This window comes from Neolamprologus brichardi, chromosome 17 (genome assembly GCF_056152115.1).
Source record: "Neolamprologus brichardi isolate AB-2024 chromosome 17, ASM5615211v1, whole genome shotgun sequence".
In the NCBI taxonomy this organism is placed as follows: Eukaryota; Metazoa; Chordata; class Actinopteri; order Cichliformes; family Cichlidae; genus Neolamprologus; species Neolamprologus brichardi.
In genome coordinates this window covers 36,295,078-36,319,374 of record NC_142120.1, presented here as the reverse complement: position 1 = coordinate 36,319,374, position 24,297 = coordinate 36,295,078, and the positions used below count along the sequence as shown (strand labels likewise).

The following is a 24,297-nucleotide window of genomic DNA, read 5'->3' as shown; positions in this document are numbered from 1 at the left end:
GTGATGTCATGCATTAAGATGTCAGCTGTCATAATGTGACAGAACCAAGCTTGCACACTTGGATACAGGATTTCCTGAGGACACCCCTGCTTACATATAATTATAGATATTTATTATGCTCCACCTCGTACGAGTTTATCCCCGCCTACTAAAAAAACACCAATCAGAGTTGACTCACATGACACATAAAGGCTCCGTTTCGCCCTGTCATTCCTTCAGGGAGAGGGACAGTTAAGAGGAAACGCAGCAGCTGAGTCGTTCCTGTTGTGTTTATTTGAAGTGTGTGGGCGAGGCAGCGTGCGTGTTTGGTACACCGCCGTTTGCAGGAACACGGACTTTGTCGACAAAATTCCCTTTGAACAGAAGCGGGTGTGAGGAATATATAAGTCCTAATTATTATTTTATAAGGAAGCATGGACTCTTGCTGATGACAACCAACATTCTCGTGGATTTTACTAGTCTGGAGTGGAAATATGCTGCTGCGTTTATGTGGAAGCCTCGAAGTAGACGGAAATTGTCATAAGTAAGGCGAATGTGGTAAGTAAACTGACAAGATTTGTGTGTGTGTGTGTGTGTGTGTGTGTGTGTGTGTGTGTGTGTGTGTGTGTGTGTGTGTGTGCCTTTTATGTTAACTTTATATGTAAAACAAAAAGTATTTCACTTCTTGTCCGTCATCTCTTCAAAAGAAGTGAAACTGTAAGTCAGTGTTTGTATGTGTTTTACATGCCGGTGTGGCTGTTTACTAATCAGAAGGTTTGTTCGAACCAGCTCCAGTCTGCATGCCAAATATCATTGGTCAAGCTGCTCCCGATGCACTGGTTGGAGGGTGAATGTGTGTGGGGAAAAGCAATTAACTTCCTCGCGCGTAAATTCAACAAACCGCGCGTGTTGAACTGAGCAGCCGCGTGCACAAAGAATTCATCGTGCACACCTTGAAAATTTCCATGGTGAAAATTCCAAAACAAAACCCCATAAACTATGGTATGTTACAATAATATGAACTTTGAGTGGTAGATGCTGTTATTCATTAATGCAGTATAGAGGTGGGTCAGAGTAATAATAGAAATTAAGTTTAAAATGACATTTTCTATAGTTACCTGACAGCAGCTGAGCTATGCCATTATGGCCATGTCACATGAATGGTAAAGTAACAGCTATTTTACTTCTATAAGCTAATACGTTCATGTTGAATAAAAAAAAAAAAAATCTTATTCTTCAGTCAAACTTTGAGGCAGTAGCTCTCAAATGTTCTTGTAGATTGTTCAAAAGAACCCCCAAAGTCTAAAGAGTCTTTGAAATGTGAGAGTTTGAGCATGACAGGTAACAACTGACCTCTTTATATACCAGTGGCCCAGTATTAACTTGTTCCTTGTTCTGCAATTACAAGCTCTGTGTAAACAATCTTGGTATCAAAATAAACTTACACTTGTGAGATTTCATCAGAGGTGTAAAACTTGGAGCAGATGTTACTGAGGCTGAAACTCAGAAAGTCAGTAGGCGGAAGTGGCTCTGATGTGGCTAGTTAGCTGCAATAGCTCCTGATAATAATTAGTCTATTGGCTGACTTCGAAAATAACTGAGGAAACTGAGAAGCCAGTTTGTCTTTTTTCTTCTGGTGTTTGGCTGAGATTCTAACGTTTTAGCACGGTTCTAAACTAGTTACATAGCTGCTTTTCATTTTCAAAACCTACATGCTAAGACACACCCAAAAAATATAATGTGAACATTAGGGGTGGGGGAAAAATGGATACTGTGTAGTATGGTGATATTTTGTTTGCTAATAATGTATGGATACAGGGACAGCAGAAATCGATATTTTGTTACAAAAAAGGTTTTTGTGCTCTGACTTCAGAGCATGTTGATCCTTTTTCTGAGCAAGAATCCTGACATTCCTTCACTGTCCAAATGTGTTTAACTTGTTTTTGGCAACAATAAACATGACAGTTTACTTATTTTAATTTAAGACATGTTTTATTTTAATTAAGTTTAAAACTTTTTTATTTAATGTAAAATTATATTTTGTTTTAATTTACTTTCAAATTCTTCAGTTGCTGAAGGGGCTGCATAGTTTTCATAAACTGCATAGTTCAGAATAGCTATAATTGTACCAGATGGTTGATTCAGTTAAGTTGGACTAGACTGTAATACAAACCGTTCAGTTTGTCAACAATCAAACTGAAATGAGAGAGAGACTGAGTGTGAGACTTTGATATTAGATAAAATGAATATTGATAAAGTTTACCTTTATGTACAGAATCTGAATATCGCAAAATATTTTAAAAAATTGCAATAATATCGTATCAAGGGATATATGGTGATTCCCACCTCTAGTGAACATGGTTAGATCCCTTCTTTATGAGGAAACAAAAATGCTCATTAACATCAGAAGTGCTCAAGGTTATGTTTTTCTGCGCCGAACGGAGGTTCAGAGTACTCAGCCTTCTTGGAGTTACTGGGTGTTTGATGTAGTTCCACCTGGGGACCCTGTTGTCCTACTGGGAGACTTCAACACTCATGTGGGCAACGCTGGTGAGACCTGGAGCAGCGTGATTGGGACAGACCTACCAGATCTGAAGCAGAGTGGTGTCCTGTATGTCCATAATGAACACCATGTTCAAACAAAAGGGTTTAAGGTACCATGTTCAAACATAAGTCCACGTGGCATCAAGACAGTTCAGGTTGATGATTGATTTTTGCAATCGAATCATCAGGTCTGCAGCCATATGTTCTGGACCCTCGGGTGAAGAGAGATACTGAGCCGTGGACCCAAGGTGGTTGTTACTTGTCATGTTGGTAACCCCCAAACCAGATAGTGGACACCAGAGGTGAAGCGAACCATCAGGCTGAAGGAGTCCTATCAGGCTTGTTTGCCTGTGGGGCTCCTAACACAGCTGATATGTACTGACAGGCCAAGCGGAACGGGGCTCTGGTAGAGGCTGAGGTAAAAAGTAGTAGTGTTGGTGAGGCAAGGGCGTAGATTTGGCATGGACGGAAGGGCCATGTCCCCACCAATATCCAACGATTATTGAATTGTCCCCACCAATAATTTGATCTCTTCGAGTAAAGAAAAACAAAACTGATGGAAAGAAGTACAAAAAAAAAAAAAAAAAAAGAGCTGTCAACGTCTCATTCACCCAGTGGTGCACAAAGAGTTAAATTACATTCTCTACTGGAATCCTACGTCATGTGACAAATATGGCCAATGTGATTGGCTGTGCCTTTCGGAGAGCTCTGTTTAGTTTTAGCAGTGGCAAGCCTGCGCTGCAAGTAGGAGAGGAGGATGGCAGCAAAAATGAAGAACCTGGATATAAGAAAGTATTTTTCAAAGAAACCTGTAAGTCACTTAAAGTCAAGCTCACTCATAAAATGTGTCCGTCATAATAACGTTACAGGCTATGCTACATGTTACATGCAACATGTTATTGTTTGGCCTTTTCTGTGTTTATTTGTTCGTGAGTAAATCGGTTTGGCTGAGATTTAAGTTATTAGGTTAGATTAAATAAAACTTTATTAATCCCTCGGGAGTGTTCCTCCGGGGTTTTCACACAGCTGAATAAACGTCAAACAGAAAACTGATTAAACAGAAGTGTGAGATGGTTGAAAATTTACACCAGCGTCCGGTTATATTTTAGACATCAAGGAGCAGACAGCTGAGTGTCACTTCACCGAGGGAGCTCGTGACGTCATTCTGAAGGCTAGACCGTCCAATTTCACAGTCGCTCATTTCCGGCCTACCCGGCTTTCGGAGGACCCGGCCCACTTAGATCGAAGGCCGGATCCTCAGGTGGACGCAGCCTCTGAATTTGGACACCCTCGGTAGGGCTGTTTGATATAACGATATATATCGGATGACGATATAAAAACGTCTATAGTTTCATTTTACGCTATCGTTTGTTTCGTGGTGTCGCAAAATAAATTGTTTACGGCAATATTTGTTCATTGTTTTAATGGTCACTGTAGTGGTTATATTAATTTATTAAAGTTCTCTCTTTCTCTTATATTTAATATAACCACACTACGGACGGAGAAGCACCTGTTTTTATGCGTTGTGGTTAGCAACAACGACGGTAACGCCATCGCGTGTCCGCTTGTTTATGTTCCACATAAACCTTTCACAATAAAGCTCAATATCCTGTTGAGACTTTTCAAAATAAACTGAATCATGTGAAAGAGCCGAATTACGGATGAGAAGTAAAAAAGAGACGCCAGGTGCAAAAAAATAAACCTTAGACTCAAACGTTAGAACAGGCTTTTCCCCGCAGCACGCCGTGTAATAAATACTCACAAAGAAAACGGTGGCCGTTACAACTTATGTCTAAAAATGTATCGTTTCATTCATCGGTTAAAACACTTGACTCCAGCTACATGACGCGCAGCTGGAAACACTTCACGCAAGTCGAGCTGCCCGAGATTCACAGAACTTACAGAAAATCTTACATTTTTGTGATTTATATCGTTATTGGGACCAGAGGCGGAGCCAGACATTTGAAACACCCGGGGCTTAGCCCTAAAGGGTAGTATGCATGTGGGATTTTTTTTTTTTTTTTTTTTTTTTTTTTTTTTTTTTTTGGGGGGGGGGGGGGGGGGGGGCGTTAGAAATGACTGAAAGATTAATTGGCTCTGTTTTGAGTTTTGTTCAAAAAAGAATGACTTCATGTAGGGAAAAATATATATCACATATGCAGGACACCTTAAACTAGTTTTTTAATTAAGCAGGAAGGCAGAACAAAGTCAGGGCTGCATCAAGACACAAGGACTAGACCCCAATTCAACCAGACCCAGAACTGATCCAGAATTAAAACAGGACTACAACAGTTCAAAATCAGGACTACTTAGGATTTAACCAAGACAGAACCAGAATCAGAACTAGATGATAGTATCACTAAAAATCATCATAGACCTGCACTACACTTATTTTTTTAATTCTACACTATTTAGATTGAGAAAAGTTTATATAATTATTTAGCCTTGTTGTGCAAACAAGCCTGCATAACTTAATAAATGTAGAATTTGAAAAATAGCAAACCTAAAAAGAAACACTAGGTACGAGATACATGTATCACCGTATCATAGGTACTCTTTTGGTAAACAACCATTTGACTAACAGGTGTGTCTCACCTGCTCTTGTTCAATCTGTTCCTCTCTCTCCCTCTTTGTGCTGACAATCATCAAATATACAGTTGAAACCAGATATTTACACACTCACTTTGAGAGTGACTCAAATTTACATTTTCCCATGTCAAAGAAACAGGCTCTGTGTTTTGCCTTATATGCATCCACAGGTGTGCCACCAATTTACTCACATGGACTCTACGAACCAATCAGAAGCTTCTTCAGCTCAGAATGGAATCATCTGGAGTTTTCTTATTAATTAACAATAAACTTAGTGTATATGTACTCCTACATTTGATGAAAGTGATAAAAAAAAAATAGACAGCTCTGTCTCTCTTTATTCTGACATTTAACTAATTCAAAAGATATTTCAATATTTATTTATCCAAAACAAAACAAGTTTACTCTAAATTGATGTTGTACAGTAAAAAAATGTTCTTGCGTTTTCCATAAAGTGTAAATATCTGCTTTAAACTGTGAATATACTGCTGTGTTGAAATTCCTCTTGTTTTGCATAGAAATATACTGAACAACATACAAAGCATAATATATAAAATAACATCTACCCTTATGTCTATTCTTGTATATCAGTACATTACTGAAACCGATTTATTTAGCCGTGGAGGAAAACAACTGAAAATATGAAATAAACACATGTAAGCTAAGACTCTCTAAAGAAACAGCATTGTTGTTGTTCGGCTTTTCATTTCGCCATTTGTTGATTCACTTGAAGAGCAAGTAACGTAATATGGGTCAAGTGATCAGTTTGACATCAATCTTTCCTGATTCACTGTCATATTTACATTATTTGTACAGTACGAATGATTTGCTTTGGTACCTGGTCAAACTTCAGTTCTCCTCTGTCTGCCTGGCTCCGTTTCTCCAACAGCGCACTCGTAGGCAGCAGCTGCCCCGCCCGCTTAGTGCCTGAGCTCGGATCATACCAATATTAGGGGGGATTTACGCACAGTCGTAAATTCCCACAGTGTGCACTATGTACTTCGAATATTGTGTGTAGTTTTTTGCTTTATACAGTTGTCAGCCAGGCATCTAACTATGGAAAAAAAAAATTACACTCCAAAAGACCCCGGGATTCTGAAAAAACAACCCAAGCTTAAGCCCAGTAAGCCACCCCCCCGCTCCGCCACTGATCGGGACGATAGATGTCTTATATCGGGATATGAGATTTTGGTCATATCGCACAGCCCTAACCCCCGGCCTGTTTCCGGCTGGACAATAATAACGGTGACATTTAACTTAAGTCTTTTGTACATGTATACCACTCCACCCCAACAGCCCTTTTGAATGTCTCCCTAATTCTGAGGTCTCAAGGTTGGGAAGTATGTGCTAGGCTTTGGCCCACATCAGTCGAAAATTGTATGTAACCATGAATAACGTGTTGCCATGTCCACCAGGAGAGACTGGACAGTATAGATGTAAAACAAATATGCCAGCAGTTTATCTCAGTTAACGAGAGGAGCAGGCATGTGTTTGGCTGCTTCACATAGTGGACACTGAGTTGTTGTGTGGGACACCAGTAGTCCATGTCTGTTGCTGTAACAGTAGTTCATGTTTAGAATAAAAAATCCCAGCTCACTGACTTGATCGGGGCAATAGTGCCTAAAATGTTGCATAATTTTGCTGAGAGATCTTTTACTTTGTGGTGATCTTAGATGAGTAGTTTTATGGACAAAAACCACCAGGTCATTCAGTGTTGCCTTAGTGCTAATGTATAAGAGATGTTGGTGTACTATAACTGAAGTAATGTTGTTAAGTCCTTGAAGTCATATTCTTTTATTCTCATGACTGTGTTTGAAGCTATTTGTTTTATTTTTGTATGATACCTGATTTATATGGAATATGGCTGAAGTAAACTAAAGCCTAAAATACTCAGTCATTTGTTTAATAGTAATTTAATATTATATAATTCACATATAAAACTATGAATTGTAATTTTAAATGGTTTAAAATCATGTAGAATAGCATATCTAGGTAGGTGAGTATATTTCTCCTTTGTTTTTTGTTTTTTTGTTTGTTTGTTTTTTAAAAATCAAGAAGCAAAGACAAAAAGAAAAAAGAAACAGGACAGGGTTCGGTGATTGAATAATCCATCCCCACCAATGCCAAAACCAAATCTACACCCTTGCAAAACCGTCAGGCAACTAAGGAGGGGAAAGCAGTGCTCTACCTGCAGTGTGTGTATAGTGCAGGCGGAGTGCTGCTGACTTTGCCTGAGGGCATTGTTGAGCTGTTGAAGGGTACTTTGAAGAACTCCTTAATCCCACTGGCATATCTTCATTAGAGGAAGCAGAGTTTGGGGACGAGAGGAATAACTTGTCCATCTCCGGGAATGAAGTCTCTGAGGCAGTTAGACAACTCCTTAGTCGCAGGGCCCCTGGGGTGGATGAGGTTCACCCCGAGTTCCTGAAGGCTCTGGATTAGGGATGCACCGATACCACTTTTTTGGAAACGAGTACAAGTACTTGCATTTCAGTACTCACCGATACCGAGTACTTAATAAAAACATGATTTAAATTTACAGGTAACAGCTTTAGTCCTATAATTTAACAAAAAGAACAAAACAAGGGACTAGTTTGGAATTAAGAACATTTATTTAAAATTAAAAGCATGTTGTATGCAACATATTACAGAATAAATAATTGTGAAAAAAAAAATTTAAACAGTGACAGTGCAACTCAAGTATTGTTTTCAGTTTATTGTAAACTCTGCCGCTTTGGACAACACAAGGGGCATTAATAAACATCTTTGCCATTTAGTGCACAATATTTGAATAAACTAACATCCACCAACATAGAACTGTGGCAGTCAGTGCAACTGAGGTAGGTATTAACATCAAGTCTAAGACGACTCACTTAATGGAGAGAAAAAGTGAGTGGCAGGATTTTTTTAAGAAAAGTAGCTTTTCTGCATTATCAGCAGTCAGACTGTTTCTGTTTTCATCTATAATGTGTGACACTGAGCTAAAAACGTTCACTTTCCACACTGCTACATGGGGCTGAGAGGTATTTACTCGTCTGTTTCTCTGTTTAGAAGTCTCACTAGCACAGTCACAGCTGGGATGACATCAGAGGCTAGTGCGTCGTAGCTGCTCACTTTTTTAGTTAGTTCCTCAAAGGGGGCGAGGATGGCAACAGTCGTCTCCATAAGAGCCCATTGGTGAGCGGTGAGATAGTCAGGGAGTTCGTGCTCGGACACGCCCAGCACTCGCTTTTGCTCAATGAGGGACTGGAGCATGTAATACCTGCTGTTCCAGTGCGTCTGTAGGTCCTGCTGCAGTCTCTTTATTGGCTGGTTGAGCTGTCCCTGAATGTCCTCGAGGCGGGAGTAGGCTAAGGCGGAGTGTTTAAAATGCCCAACTATTTTCCGTCCCACTGCTATAGCATCAGCTATGCTCCTCTGTGCTAATAAGCGTGGGTAAATAAGCGTGGGTAAACTCTTTGTACTCGTTGTCGTGTTGGGATTTTGGTGCTTGATTAAATTGTGTTAAATGCGCTACCTTTTGAGCCTCCTCTGGACAATTTTGCTGAGCACAATTTGCAGTCTGCCTTTGTTTTCGCGTCTTCGTTCACTTTGAAATAGTTCCACACGGCTGACTTGTCTCGCCTGCCCTCCTCTCCTTCTCTTCTCTCCCTTCTCTGCAGACGGGGCCTGGGGGCGGGCACTCGGCACCTGTGATTAACCCCTTACATGCCGCTCAAACATAGACAGGTCTCAGACCGTGGTATCGGTCCCCGGTATCAGGGGACTTTTAACGAGTATGAGTACTTTAGAAAATGTGGTATCGACGCCGATACCCGATATCGGTATCGGTGCATCCCTACTCTGGATGTTATAGGGTTGTCTTGGTTAACAAGGCTCTACAATGGTACTTGATGATCAGGGGCTGTACCCGTCTTGAAGGGTGTGCTATAAGGGGATCAACACTCCTTAGCCTCCCTGGGAAAGTCTGTGCCAGGGTGTTGGAAAATTGAGTCTGTCCATTAGGAACAATGCAGTTTTTGTCCCAGTCATGGAACACTGGACCCCTTTGGAGAAGGCAATCTACCGTGTCCTGTGGGAGGTGGTTCGGGGGTATGGGGTGTGTGGGCTATTGCTACAGGCCATTCAATCCTCATAAAACCTTGATCTTTGTCTGTATAGACAGGCAGCACATATGTTTTGTTTTGTCTGATCCATTTTGTCTTGTTAAACAGTGGAGGAACATTTTTTTTTGTGTGTGTATTAGGTTGGAGGGCAATCATCTCTGCTTGCCTTTCTGTAAAGGTTACCAAACACTGCTACAATCTAACATCAAGTCTATTCAAATTCATGAAATTAGAATTATGCTAATATTAGTTTCCTGCTGAAGGCATAAGATGCAAGAATATTGAACATAAAATCAGTCTTTGTGGATGATGTCTTGCTTTTCCCCCAAAACTCACAAATCAATCCTTCTTCTTCTTCTTGTTCTTCTTCTTCTTCTTCTTCTTCTTCTTTGAGTTTCAGATTATTCAATAATTACAGTTCTTCTGATTAATTACACCTTCTGTAATTCTTCTTCTACCCCACTGCATTCTGAAAATATTAAATATTTGGGTATCAGTGTCTCTCCTAAGCTTGCAGATTTAACTAAATTAAACCACGTCCCACTTTTAAAGAAAGTAGGAGACAATCTGGCTAGATGGAAATCTCTACTAGGACTGGGCGATATTACGGAGCCCCGCAGGGGACATGGGAAAAAAAAATTTAAGACTGACTTTTGCGGGACCTCGCAAAACAAAGTCGGGGTCTCGCAAAACAAAGTCGGGGTCTCGCAAAACAAAGTCGGGGTCTCGCAAAACAAAGTCGGGGTCTCGCAAAACAAAGTCGGGCATCACATATTTGCAAAAGTGCTCCGACATTTTCGGAGATCTGACACCCACTAGCTCGAAGCTAACGGGAGGTTGAGACCTACTACAGCTGGGAGGAACACCGCTTTCCCAGCACATCATGCCTCGACCTCCCGGTCGGCTTCGCAAAACCTTTGCGAGATCCCGAGTTTGTTTTGACAGACATGACTGGGGGATAGGACAGGGAGAAAGAATGAAACAAAGAGAGGGAGAGAAAGAAAAACAGAGGGGAGAAGAGACGGTGAGAAAGGGGGGAAGAAAGAAAGAGAAACAAACAAAACACTTGGATCACCTGTATGGAGAGAAAAAAAAACAGAAGAGAAAACAAACAAAAAAGAGCAATATAATATAAACAGCACCATCACAATAAACTAGCTAGCAGTAGATAACAGTAGATACTAAATATTAAACGCTATTGTGCAGCACACAAGATAGAAAGCGCACAATGTGCTTTGAGGCAGCAGCCAAGAAAGGTGTAGTCCGCGTCTGTGAACACCCGTGTGTACACCTGTGTGAACACCTGTGTGGATCAGCACGCTTGTATTCCAAAGGTTTCTCCACGATCTGCTAGGGAGTGTGGGGAGCCATAGCCCCGTCCCCCAGGGCATGAAGCAGGTATGGAGGAGATCCGGGCCCCAGACATCCAGAGGCCCCAGAGTACGAGGACCCAAGGAGGACCACCAAAGGGGGGGAACCGTGCCACCCTCCTCGGAAGAGCTGAGTAGAGCCCCAAACGAGAGGTCACGGAGCAGAGGCCAGAGGGGGTTGCAGTGGCGTGCCCACGGGCTCTGCCGGCAGCCAGCTGTGCCAGAGAGGACCGGGCTTCAGGCCTGAGGGCACCCCACCCCCCGGAAGGGGCCCAGGCACACAGGCACTTTTATTAACATACAGCATAGATGTACATGGAAAAAATTACTCAAAACGAAATTATTAGCATTTATTAAATAATAATGCTCCAAAAATAAAAGAGAACAATGTTGTTTTTTTCTGCATAACAAAAAGCTCACAATTGTGCAGTCAAAATGTAAACTAAAACACGATGAGCATAATAACAAAGAGACAGATTTCGCAGCTGCTCTGTTCCCAACTTCTACTGCGTGACTGACAGCCTGGAGTTTGAAATCCTCTTTGTAACCACGTCGCTGAACAGGTGCAATTTATGGTCCTTATACACACGTACGGTAATATTACGTTGAAGCATAGTACGTATCACTCCGCGAGGGTCCTCGGTAGCCATAATGCTCCGACAATCCATAGAGTGGTGCAGCTCCGTAGCTTACCAAAGTCGTACTAAAAAAAATTTTGACGTATTGCTGAGCGCTGTGTTCCACATAAAATCAGTTTGCGGTCATCAAGCACAACCAGAATTCATACATAAGGCGGGCTGTCAATTTGTGAGAGAATGAAAGGATTTTAGGCATTAGCATGGTTAGCTCGTTAACACGTTCATGCCATCCAGCCCCACGCACGGGGCTATGTGCAGTAGCTCGTTAACAGAGATTTGCCGTGTCCATCTTGTCCTTGCCTGCAGGTGAAGCGGTGGGGGAGGAGGGGGAGTTCTGTTCAGTGAAGGAGAGGCGAGGCGCCGAGTAACGTTGTTTAGAGACAAAAGTGGACGAAAGAGAGGCAAACTTGCGGCTCCACAAGTATAATTATAACGTAACCTAGACTATATTGATATAAAGGATATTGTCACATCTTATATCTCGTATAAAAATATATCGATATTTTTTAAAAAAACTCGATATATCGCCCAGCCCTAATCTCTACCCACATCACTCATGGGAAGCATTGCCTCAATAAAAATGATGGTCTTGCCAAAAATTAAGTGATTTCAGGTAAACCATCTTTGTATATTTCCAAATACATTTGGAAAGATAAACCATATCAGCTTAAAAACACTACAAGGGACAAAGGAGGACTAGATCTGCCTAACTTCCAGCACTACTTCTTAGCCAACAGGCTTCAGTTCATCACAGGATGGTTAAAACACACCCTCTTAGATGAGCCCTGGCTGGATATAGAACGGGCACTATGCAATAATCTAGAGATTTCAGATCTACCATTTATCAGCTCAAACATCAAACGACATGAATGCTTTAAAACATCAACGTCAGCTCTTCTCTGACAGCTGGTGGGAGTTTCTAAGAAATGACGGAGTCTTCATTAATCCCATGCAAACGTACACCTATGAATGAAAGTAGAAGAGGAAAAAGAGAGACCTCTACTCATGCTGGGCACCTATGGGAGGACAACATGAGAACAGGAAACAAAACAAAAAAAACTCCTCTGCACAGAGAGCGCATAAATGTCCACAGTACAACAGTGGAGCACGTGACAAGCCACAGGGTTGGGTAGGGGGTGAGGAGTAGTCCGAAGGGGAAACAGCAGTCATCCTGCACAGCGCTACCATTCCAGCGTGGCACACCGACCCGCCGTCTTCCCCCACAGGAAACAAGCATCGAAGGCGTTTGGAAAGGGAGGGGGATGAGTGCGTGCTTATCAGTGTAAGTGTATGTGTGCGTGTCCAGGGTTCAGCTGAGACAGTGTCCTCCGCCCTATCAGGCTAAGTAACAACCCTGACATACTACAGAATAATAAGAGTAACTTCCCTTATTAACAAATTGTATTAACAAATTAAGTCTGTAATAAAAAGGAAATTTAAACCTCAAGTTGGCCATTTAAACTGTTAACAAATGATAGGCCCCCATACCCCACCTCATCACTCAGGCCGTGTGTGTGTGTGTGTGTGTGTGTGTGTGTGTGTGTGTGTGTGTGTGTGTGTGTGTGTGTGTGTCACAACAATGGCCTCAAGGGAACTATTCTGTTCTAACCTAATTGTATAACTATAACCCAGATTTTGGTTTATATTGTTTTTACAGGATGTATGCTCTCCAGGGCTTAAGAGCAAGGTGTCCACATCATGCCCATTGTTGTAGATCCTTAATTACCACCTCATCATCTTCAAGTGACAAAATGGGTTCCAATGTTGAACTTGATATTGGAGCTGATATTTCAGATGAACAACATTGTAAGAATCAAGAAGTGAGTAATTCAACAAACTGCGGACTGAAGAGGAAACGACAGCGGAAGATCTCTCCTTATTCTCACAATCGTCAACCAACAAAATGTGAAGATTTTGAAGTTGAGAAAGCCAAATCATGGACAGATGAAATGTTTGACTTCATCAATAAAGAGATTGCCTTTTACAAGTCAGACGTAAAGAAGGAGACTTCCAACGCTTCTGGGATTCAACACTGCACTGGACAACCTCTTGATCAAGACGGGTTGAAAAGCAGCAAAGGAACAGAATTATTTCCCAGCTCTAACAAGAATTATGATACATCTGCATCAGAGAACTGTTTGAAAGGTACGCTAATCTCTGCTGTATAAAGTTTAAAACATTCTCCCAAAATGCATCTGCTTGGATCGAATTATGTCTGTAAAGGGTTGTCAGTCATGTTCTGATAACTGAAGGTAAAAGAAATGCCAGTGCTGATGAAATAATGTATAACCACTCCTAATTATTCAGTACCTGCACCAAAGAATCCAAATGCTAGACTGAAGCTGGAGCTGGACATCTTTTCTGAATCACACTGCAACAAACCTGGAGTGGCGATATAAGTAACTTTCATCTCTTTATGTCCACAGATTATCAACATGTCATGTTGAACGTTGCTGCCACTTGCACAAAGCATGAAGCAGAGCATCCAGTGACTGTGACAGCAGTGTCTGGGGTCACCGTGCCAGAAGAGACTGAGAAGTACCCAGGACTAACGGTCAGCTGCAGTTCCTCACAAGGAGAGCGTGAGAGACTCAAAGAAACACCAGGCACTCTACCTTTGTTATCCAAGCATGTGAGATGGGAGAGGGAGGATGTTAGCCTCAAACCAATTGAAGGAGTAGGTTTAGGCAGTGGGCCTTGTGTGATTGGTGGAAATCAAGATAAAAATGTAAACCAACTTAAGAAAATTGAAGACCAACACTACTGCCATGTTGAATCTAAGGATGCAGTTGCACTTTCCAGCCTATATTCATTAACTGATAAAACTGAGCTTGGCAAAACACGAGTCTCTATGTACCAAAGTGAACAATCGGTGCGCAACCAAACAAGCTATAAAAATGGTGAAGAGGATACAACTGGTGTGTGTTTACAGGCTTGTTTAAGCGCATCTCTTCCTTTGAATAAAGTGAGCAGGGGAGAGCTGTTCTATGTAACGGTTGTAAAAGATCCACAATATGAAGATATTTCAGACACAGACAATTTATCGGATACGGACACGAATCTCCTAAACACAAATCAAAGGGACCCTTCATATGAAGATATAAGTGAAGATGAGAATCCAGAAGTTGATAATAATGACGAGGAGATGCCTTCACCTTCATGTGAAGTGTCTGAAGCCAGTAATATGCAGTTTGGACGTGTGCAGAGTCAGGCCGAGTTTCCAAAGAACCAAACACTTGGCATAGCACAAGATTGCTCTTGTCCATGTTTTGTTGAAACTGAGGATGGGTTTGAACATTTCTTATGTCCTAAATGTGACAGTGAGAAACATTTAGATTGGCAGGCAAGCTGCTCTTTGAGCCCCCTTTCTGACGCACAAGATCAAGAGGAGACTGATGAGGACGATGATTGGCTTGTTATGCCTATTAACGTATTAGATGTTAAATGGGAACCAGCAGACGAAGGCCAGGCTGACCCAGAAACTGTTTCACAGCATGATGGTGAGCATGAAGACCAGGTAAAACAAAGTGACACAAATCCAGCTGTCTGTGAGGTACCCGGATCTGTTCCAAACCATGTGCCAGCTTCTGCTTTTTCTATGATGGAGGTTTTTGAAACACCTTCTCATCTAGCAAAAGTCATACAATCTAGAGAGACAATGCAACAGTCCTTCATGGTGCCTTCCTCCTGGGGCACAACTGAGACTAAAGCTCAGAGACCACAAAATAGGGAGTCACATAGTGATCCTGATGACAGTTGTGAAACTGACGATAGTTGCGATTACTCTAATTTCGGACGTAACTATCTGACAGTGTCCAAACAGTTGTTAAATAACCTGTCAGCGCCTGCGTCAGCAGAGAAAAATGACTCTGGTTCTGAAAAAGAAAATGAAGACCATGAGATGGCAAATTTACAACCAAGTCAAACGGGGAACAGAAGCAAGTCTTCAGAAAAGGATGACATCATCAACCTTGATTCTGACACCGAGGATGAAGGTGTCCAAAACTGTCCAGAGACAAAAACAAAGAGATTATTCTCTACGCGCACAGGGAACAGTGGAGCTGCCAGCCTTAATCAACTGAAGAAACCTTCTCCTGAAACTGTGGAAGGAAGCTGTCAAACCAATGGACTTACATCTATAGATTTGTCCAGATGTTGTGACGAAGTGATCCAGAGTGGGAACCCTGACCTTCCAAATAGGACAAAAACACGTAATAATACTGGATCTCACCATGGTAGAAAAGCACGAAGCATTTCAGATGATCCTGCTGTTATAGTAATATCTGACACAGAGGATGATGGAAACCAAAGTAACAGACATGTCAAGAGAAGAAGTGGAGTCATCTGTGAGTCGATGGGGAGGGATGGTACTTCACAAGGTGAAAAAAGGAAAAATAATAAAACGCAGGACGGCAAGCATGAAAGTGCTAAAACAAAGACCAAAGAGCCTAGTATGTTTCCTGCAAACACAACGTCTCAGCATCAACCCAAACTTCAACATCCACAGTTGAAAGAAAAGAGACGGGATGTAAGTTTTAGACTATCGCGCAGTATAAAGAAGAGAAAACTGATTCAAGTTAGGCATCCTAAGCATTTTCAGCAAAAAGCCAACAGACCACCTACCTCAAAAACCGTGGAAACAGACATGGAAAAAGTCCTTACCAAAAGGAAGACCATTTCTTTAGAAATGGAGAATAGCAATGGTACCTTCATGGAAGCTCAAACCAACATTTTTGCCAATGAAAACTCTCAAATCAGTCTGTCATCCAAAGACTCATCTGAGAAGCTTCTGAAGTCTGGGGAGAGGGAGGTATACTCCACTAAAGCTTGCCACGAGCATGTTCAACAAAAGGCAAAAAGGCTATTGACCTCAAAGACTTTGGAAGAAGCATTAGAAAAATGCGTTAACACACAGAAGAGAAGAACCATAGTACTCTCATCACAAACGGAGGGCAGCAATGATGCCTTACTTTATGCACAAACTAGTCCATCCTCCAAGTACATGCCTAAGAGGTATCCCCAGACTCTGGATTTGAGTCCTAATCCTGTGAGTCCTCACTTTTTTGTTCAGAAAGCTTCTCAGCCTGGTGAGCACCTGAAGCACATGGAGCAGTCTACAGTCCAAAAAACTCTGGCGACACCAGAAACCAGCAAAAACACTCGCTCCTCTAAAAAGGAGACGCAACATTTTTACAAAGAGATAAATGACAAGACTGGATACAGACGAACGCACTACACTGATACACACCATACATTACTTCCTAAAACTAATACCAGCTCAGCTAGTGCCAGGCAACATTTTTCTTTATACAGTTTACAGCAATCTCATTCCTACAGCAGCCCCTCGACATTAAGTCAGTCTTACACTCATACAAAGGACCCATCATCCTTTACATGCATGCAGCATTCAGCCAAGAAGCAAGTGTTTAATGACCGTCAAAAGAGCTTTGTCCCAACCAGGAGAGATCAAGAAACTAGTGTGGAGAGTAACCTACGAACCCACAACAGTTTCAAGTCAATGAAGAAAGGTAGATGTGGTGATGATGTGGCACCCAGGCGGAGACACAGCTTCTATCCGTCTGTACCTCCTCTGATGAAGCGGACCAAGTGTGAAGCCATTCAGCTGACCAAGGCCAGAAATCGGGACATTCCACGGAAACAAAGTGTGTACTTTTGAAGTCTTTAAAATGTTTTGGATTATTATTCATTTAGGTAAAATGTGTTTAATCTCACTGCATGTTCCTAAACTTGATTCTAAATGTAGGATTTCCTGTGAGTGAAGGCTATAAGTGGAAGAATGAAACAAGCTTCATGGCTAACAGAAGATGATCCTCAACAATATATACATGGACTGCATATAAAACATGAATCCGGCTTCTGCTCAAATGTACAACTATACATTCTTACGTTTCTTTTTTTGCTAACAGCCCTGAGGGAACTATTTTGAGTTGTTTCAGATGTTTGTAGAGGTGCTACCATTTCTGTCTTTGGTTTATCAAAAGCTCTTCTGTACAGCACAGCGACATTTCATATAAAACTGTAAAATATTCAATATTTTACCTGTTGTCAGTGTAAATATGTACATTTAATTAATGTTATATTGTTAACATGTGTCATCATTGTTTGTTTAAACAGGAATTGGTTTGCAAAGGCTACTTCATACTTTACATTTTTACCTTGAAAGCTTATCTAGTACACACCAACTATAACTGTATTTTCAATTATACTGCTAAACAAATATAAATTGATGAATGAAGTATACATGTTGCAAATTTATGCCATAAAATGTGCACTTTTTTTAAGAACATGGCACTGGTCAATGAAAACCAGAACCATCACCTATATATAAACCGTACATTAAAAATCACACCAAAACTTAAAATTTTCCTTGAAGTCCTTTCAAAGCACTTTATACAACATTCTCACATCTCAAAGGCTGATGGGGTTTTGTCACCCTGCCAGGCAGTCGGTGTGGATACTGTAGGAATGTTTAGCTGATTTTAGAGTTTAGAAATGTGTTAACATAGAATGTAGAATTATTGTAGAGACACTGACACTGCCCTCAATGTAATAAAGGCCTGACTGTCATGAACTTAGGAGTAGATTGTAGGAGACCCCTCCCCCAGTTGAACTGTGAAAGGTCTCAACATTTGACCTGGATAACTGTGGTCTGGAAGGGAGATGGGTTTTATGACCTCTAGGGAGTCACCTACACCCACAGTGTTTTAACTGTCATGCACACTCACTCAAGTGCACACACATACATACAGGTATGCGTACACAGTCACACACGAGCACTCACACAGACACAGAGTTTGCAGCACACTGTGGGGGGGTTTATGATGGGGACGCCTCTATAAAGCTGGCTGTAACTAACAAAGGGGTGAAGATTTTGCAGAGGGACACACCGGCCTTGTCTTCCCTTCTAGAAGTGCATGCTTAAATGAAGATGAATAAAGGTTTTGTGAAATAACTACTGAGTTCCGGTGCCATCTCTGGATGCCTCGACGAATAAAAGAACCGGGGTGAAACTGATTTCGTAACAGTTTTGGTGCCGAAACCCTGGTATTCGCTCGAGGCCCAGAGAGGAATTGGCAGAGCTGAGATCGTGAAACGAGGCAAACAGAGAGCTAGCTCACATGATTAAAAGGTAAGTACGACCTGTTTATTTTTGAACCGTGCATATTGTTTAAAGCCTAAATTATCTGTTCGCTAAGTTGCACGTATCTCAGTGTAAATTCACTCAGTATGTTAAAGAAACGGTGTGTGATCCGTCTTAGTAATTAATAGAATCGGTGTTTCATCCATGGCGGTGTCTGATCCGTCTTAGTTATTAGGAAAAAAGTGGCGGTGTGTGATCCGTCCTCCGTGCGTTAAAGCAGGAAACGTGTGTTACTATTAGTTAGAAAGCGGGGTTTAAGGCCTCGTTGCCAGCTGAGAGCTGCGTGTGTCACGGGTTTGGTTACCCCACCTAGTCTCGGACGCGGGGCTAGGACCTGTGAGGGCAGGAGATCCAGGGTGGTGACCTGGGGATTCGTGGCTCCTTAAATAACTAAGTCGGGGAGAGGGCCCTGTCACCGATTACATTAATGTTGACTGAGTACATGGGATGATCCATGTCTGAGGCAAATTATGGTAATAATTGTAGTTTAATGATTGGAGAAAACCTGCACATGATACTTGTCTTTTATGCTGAATACTTTATCACTCTTATGATCTACAGTTGGTTGCAAATGTGAAGTTGTTTTAACTTTAAGACTTTGTCTTCCAGGATACAGGCTCCAGGTGGAGCTGGGAGTTAAACAAGCTGAACATGTAACTGCTGATTAATGTTTTTACACAGGGTTACAGGTTGGAGTATGGCTGCTCCAAGTGGGAAACCCTGGAGATGTGCAACATTCTTGTACATGTCTCATTGGAGAGTTGACACATGGTGAAAGCCATGTGGGGAGAGGAGTGTTATTTTTTAATCTGTAGATGTCGTGAGGTGCCATGACGAGAAGGAGTGGCTGAGAGGATCGTCCACAAGATGGGAGCTGAGGCCAGGAGAGAGGCTTCAGGAGGATCAGAGATCATCTTCAGCACAGCAGACATAGCACAGAGAGCTTCCAGGAGATCAAGAGGAGACTTCCCACAGAAAAATCTTAAATAAAATGAAAAAGATTTAATGTTGACGCTGAGGAAGACAACTAAGGTGTACGACGTGCTCTGCCTTAAATCTTCAGCAGCGTTGGACGTGAGAACTCGAGGGATGGAGAGAGCGTGCCAAGCTCCAAAAGTGACAGCGCAGAGGAAGTCCAGCGAAGGAATTGTGATTCTGTGTGAAGCACGAATGCTAGGAGACTGGGAAATAGTTGACACCACTTTTCCCAAGGATGAAGATCACCTAAAGTGTGTCACTTTGCCATGCAGATTTGATGCTCTGCAGAGAAGCCTTCTGCGAGGTCGAGATGTAAACAGACGAGCCTTTTGTCTACATTTAACTCATGTCAACTTCTCTAGGCTGGTTGAGGGGGAATTGGAGAGAAACGGTAGTGATAGGTGTGACTGTTGTAATTGTAACTGTGATTTTTCTTATAAGTGAATTGCCCAGAGACAGATCTGAGTCCACTCCGGGGACTCCACCATCACAGGCCACGGTGAAGCGAACCAAACGTAGTGAAACAGGTAAATCAGATGAGTGTTTTGATTATTATGGTGGTATAGACTTGGACTACGTTAAAGGGTCCACAATCTCGTATACATTTGATCTTTGTGCTGTCATTAAATGTAAGGGCTTGATGAACAGTTGGGTCCAACATCTTTAATGGCAGTACAAAATCGGATGGTGTTAGATATGTTGTTGGGAGAAAAAGGGGGCGTCTGCACGATGTTTGGGGATATGTATTGTACTTTTATTCCAAATAACACAGTTCCCGACGGCTCTGTGACCCGAGTTCTGGAAGGCCTAAAGACGTTGTCCACCACAATGTATGACACACCTTTCTGATAAAACTCACAACCATAGTGCGTCAACACCAAAGTCGATGAAATGCACGATGGCTTCTGTCAGAAAAACGTGTTATGAGAGAGTCTGTATTTTGTCAGCACCATCAGGATTTTTGTCTGAGGGTGTTGACCCTTTTTTAATGGTGTTGACAAATGTCACAAAAGTGTGCTATTCATCAATTATATGAAGTTAATTTTATTAATATTTCAGTCATATTACTTCTTGTGTATTTTACTGATATTTCTGCTTTTCAGACGTGTCGAATATTATCGAATTTGCCTTATCTTGAATCTCATTGTTTATGTATACATTATTAATCCTGTAGGAAAATGCTTAGTCCTCTGCATTTAACCCATTCACTCAGTGATGCAGTGGGCAGCTACCATTCCAGGATAGCCTCTGTTCGTTGGATTTGAACACCCAACCTTCCGATCATGTGGCATCTGCTGAGCTAGCTGTTCCCCGAGAGCTGGTCTTTAAGTGATGATGTATGAATCCTGCTTCCGTGCCTAAACTACTCTGTGTAATTAAGCCTGTTGTGCTTTTAAAATGTTTTAATGCTTTTTATCTTGTTCTATTACATCTGAACAAGCCCCTAAAAACAGTCAGTGATCACTGTCAACATAACCATCAGAAACCCTGCATTAACTTTTATCAAGTGGAAAAAAGATGACGTTCATCCTCCAGCTTCACTGTGTTTATTTTATGCTAACACAGCTGTGTCACTAGCGATCACCTAGCACATCATTATATACCAGCTAGCCCAACTTCAGTAACCCTACAAACATCACTGTTGTTTAGTTTTCTGTCTTCATTTATGTTGGAATGTAGGTGGAAACCAGCGAGCTAACTTCTAACTCAGCCACACTGATCATTTTATTAAAGATGACCGAATTTAGACAGTTTGTAACTCTCAGTGATGCCGCAGAGTTCCTTTGACTTTGGGATGTGCAGCAGAGTTTGTACCTGGAAATGACTAATATCAGATTTAAAGACCGCATAGCATTTCTATTGCTTAATACATAATTGTGTTGTGAATATTCATCCTTAATCCGTATAAATGCATATGGTTCAGAAAAATGATAGTAATTACAAAATGGTATGTTTCAGGCTAGAATAGCAAAGGGGAAGCTGTCAGTAGAGGGACGAAAGAGAAGGAACAGGGATGATCAAAGAAGGAGAGAAAACATTAACAGCCAGCCCGAGTTGAAGAAAGAGTTTCTCATAAAGGGAAAGATGGAGAAATAGAGTGAAAGAGGGAAAAATAAAGAACATCAGTGATCTGAAAGAAAGAAAAAAGTCAGAAGAGAAGGTTTTGGAAACAAGCACAGAGACAAAAGGAGAGAAAGTCCAGCAGGGTCTAAACACACAACCACAGAGAACTTTAGGAATCGAGGAGCAGGCGGCTACTTGCTGGTGAACGATTAAGATGCAGAACTTGACATGTGCAAAAACAGAATTGTTATTGTCAATGGAAAATTGTACTTAGTAGTCAGTATAATCTCTTAATAATATAAGTTTGCATATGGTAGAATACTGCATGCAATCATTTGTGTTTAGAAGTATGTAGTTGGTGGCATATTGAAAGAATGTCTCATCCTAGCAGGTCTGTAACATTCCAGGATGTTCTGGCGTTCACCCCCACATCCTAGGAGCACGGGAAAGGTTGTACCTTGTCTTATTGTTTTACGGTAGGATTAACGTAGCTATGTCAGTTTTAGTCTAAGTGCCTTTTTTACATATAGATGAACTGTTGGATTTTCCAGACCAGCAGGTTAAGGGAAGTCGTTTATGGGGTCACACTCTGACACACACACACACACACACATATACACACACACATATACACACACACATATACACACACACACACATATACACATCCACATTCCAATGTAAGGAACAAATGCCCACTGATGTAAATAAAGACCGGGGCAGTCACATCTGTGTCTGGAAGTAAGTTGATTTTACAGCACAATAAGCTGCTGAACTACTTCCATTTTTGTTTTCTTTGCTGAGGCTCACGTACTGGTGACAAAGGAGAACGGTTGAGTTTCATCTCATAAAACTGATACCGCTTCACCGTTAGGGTGAAGTCGAAGGCCGTATCAGTAAACCATGCTGAAGTCAAGCATGCCAGCGACAGCTCAGCAAAATCTTTGAAAATGGGGAATAAACAAGCAAAATTAACACCTGATGAGGAATGGTTAGAAAAACAACAAACCGGAGCAGGAATAATAAGTGCAAATAGGTGGAGAAATCCACGAAAAGCTAAAAACCACAGCTGGGAATGGAAACGCAATCCCTCAGCTGTTACCCAGCTGAGAGCTGCTCTGCAACAAGAAATTACACTAACAAAAGACCCAAAGAAAAAATTAAAACGTAAGGAAGAGTATAGACTTTTCCAAGTATGGGAAAACGAAACTGAAAAGAGAGCTGAAAACAAAAAAGGAAAGAGGAAAAGAAAAAACAATTTAAATGTGCTTCCATTAAAGGATTACTACCACCCATTAGGTCTCATGTAGAAAAATATTGTGCAGCACAAGATACAGGTAGAGTAGATGAGGCGCTTCAATATGCTGACCATGCACAGACAGTGAAAAAGAAAGAGAAGGTCTCAGTTTTTGTCCGCGACGCTGACACTGTTCTCACAGCTCTCAGTGGAGGCTACAGGGGAGGTTTCAGAGGCCAAAAGAAAGACAGAGGAATGCATAGTGGAACAGCAAGAGGTAGAGGCAGGTTTAGACACACACCAAAAACTGGTTTTAGCACTGCATGCTGGAGGTGTGGAAAAGAGGGACATTTTGTACGTGACTGTAAGAAACAAAGAAGCAGTTCAGACTAGGAAGAACATAATAATCCCTTGTCAAGTAAAAGATTAGAGATCAAAGTAGAAGTTTAAAAAGGGCTGGATACAGACCCAACTGAATCCATATAAATACAAGAGGAATAAAGTGGAATAAACAAGAGGCTAAATTAAATTAGAGCTTATCTTCAATGTATTCAAACTAATAATAGGACGGATAACAACCTGTAAATTGGTATTAACAATGAAACATAGTCGGGATGACGACCATGCCCGGAATGGATAGAATGAATGAAAGCAGATAATTCACACAAACACATATTAAATGAAATAGAGAGACGCATACGGTATATTAAGGTTGTGTCATCGTTCAGCCAAGGAAAGTGTGTGAGAAGGAAAATGTCTCCAGCTTGGGAAAGGGTGAAACTGCAGATCACCCGCAGCCCTTAGTGGATACAAATAAAATATAAATAAAATATCGTAATATACTATTGCTGTTATATAAAAATAATAGCATTAATAATGACATAATATTAATATTAGGGGCACCTTAGTCAGTTATGATGTAAGGTGGACAATTGTTAAAAGTAGTCTGCATCAAGCTTAAGGTTTGCTCAAATTCAGTACAACAACATATGAGATGAAGAAGATAAAGAAAATATCTAAACTAATAAAGTGCATAAGTGCAGGTGACCTGCTTGAAAATCTGTCATTCTAGATGAGACATTGCTGAGATATAGAGCACACCTATACTAACAACTAATAAGCTAAAGCCTGTATACAACAGCTAAAGCTACAAGAGTGAGAAGCTGAATTAAATATGTGGACACTGTAAGCTGATGAGCAAGTTACACATTTTGTACAGCAGGAGCTGCACAGGAACACATCAGAGGGAAGGAAACAGCTGTTAATAAAAGCTCAAGCACGCAGCTGTCTATGGGCTCAGTTTTTCTTTCTTTCCCTCACACTTCTGATTTGTCTGATTTGTCTTTGGCAGCAGCCTTTTTTGCATCCTGACTTATGTGTGTAAAGCGTTCATGCCGTCAGCAATTTGTTTTTGTTTTATTGGTTTGAAAAATAAATAAATTTGTGACCATACTTGTAGATCACAGTGACACATAATGATTAGGCATATGATTTACAAATATAGATGAAGTTTATTCTAAAGTTCAAAGAGAACAGAGAGGAAAAGCATCTTCAGTTGTGTCTAGGCTGTTTTTGTTTTTATTTTTTGTTTTGTTTTTTATTTTGTTTTTTGTTTTGTTTTTTTTGACGT

At 41.2% G+C, this 24,297-nt stretch overlaps 1 protein-coding gene across 1 annotated transcript; it reads left to right on the top strand.

Moving 5' to 3' along the window:
* The first annotated feature begins 230 nt into the window (after positions 1 to 230).
* On the top strand, positions 231 to 18,393 carry LOC102782192 (uncharacterized). The gene is made up of 4 exons (XM_087830826.1): positions 231 to 537; positions 12,884 to 13,371; positions 13,653 to 16,889; positions 16,991 to 18,393. The coding sequence occupies exons 1-4, from the start codon at positions 533 to 535 to the stop codon at positions 17,053 to 17,055; spliced, it is 3,795 nt and encodes a 1,264-aa protein (XP_087686952.1). The 5' UTR covers positions 231 to 532; the 3' UTR covers positions 17,056 to 18,393.
* The last annotated feature ends 5,904 nt before the right edge of the window (positions 18,394 to 24,297 follow it).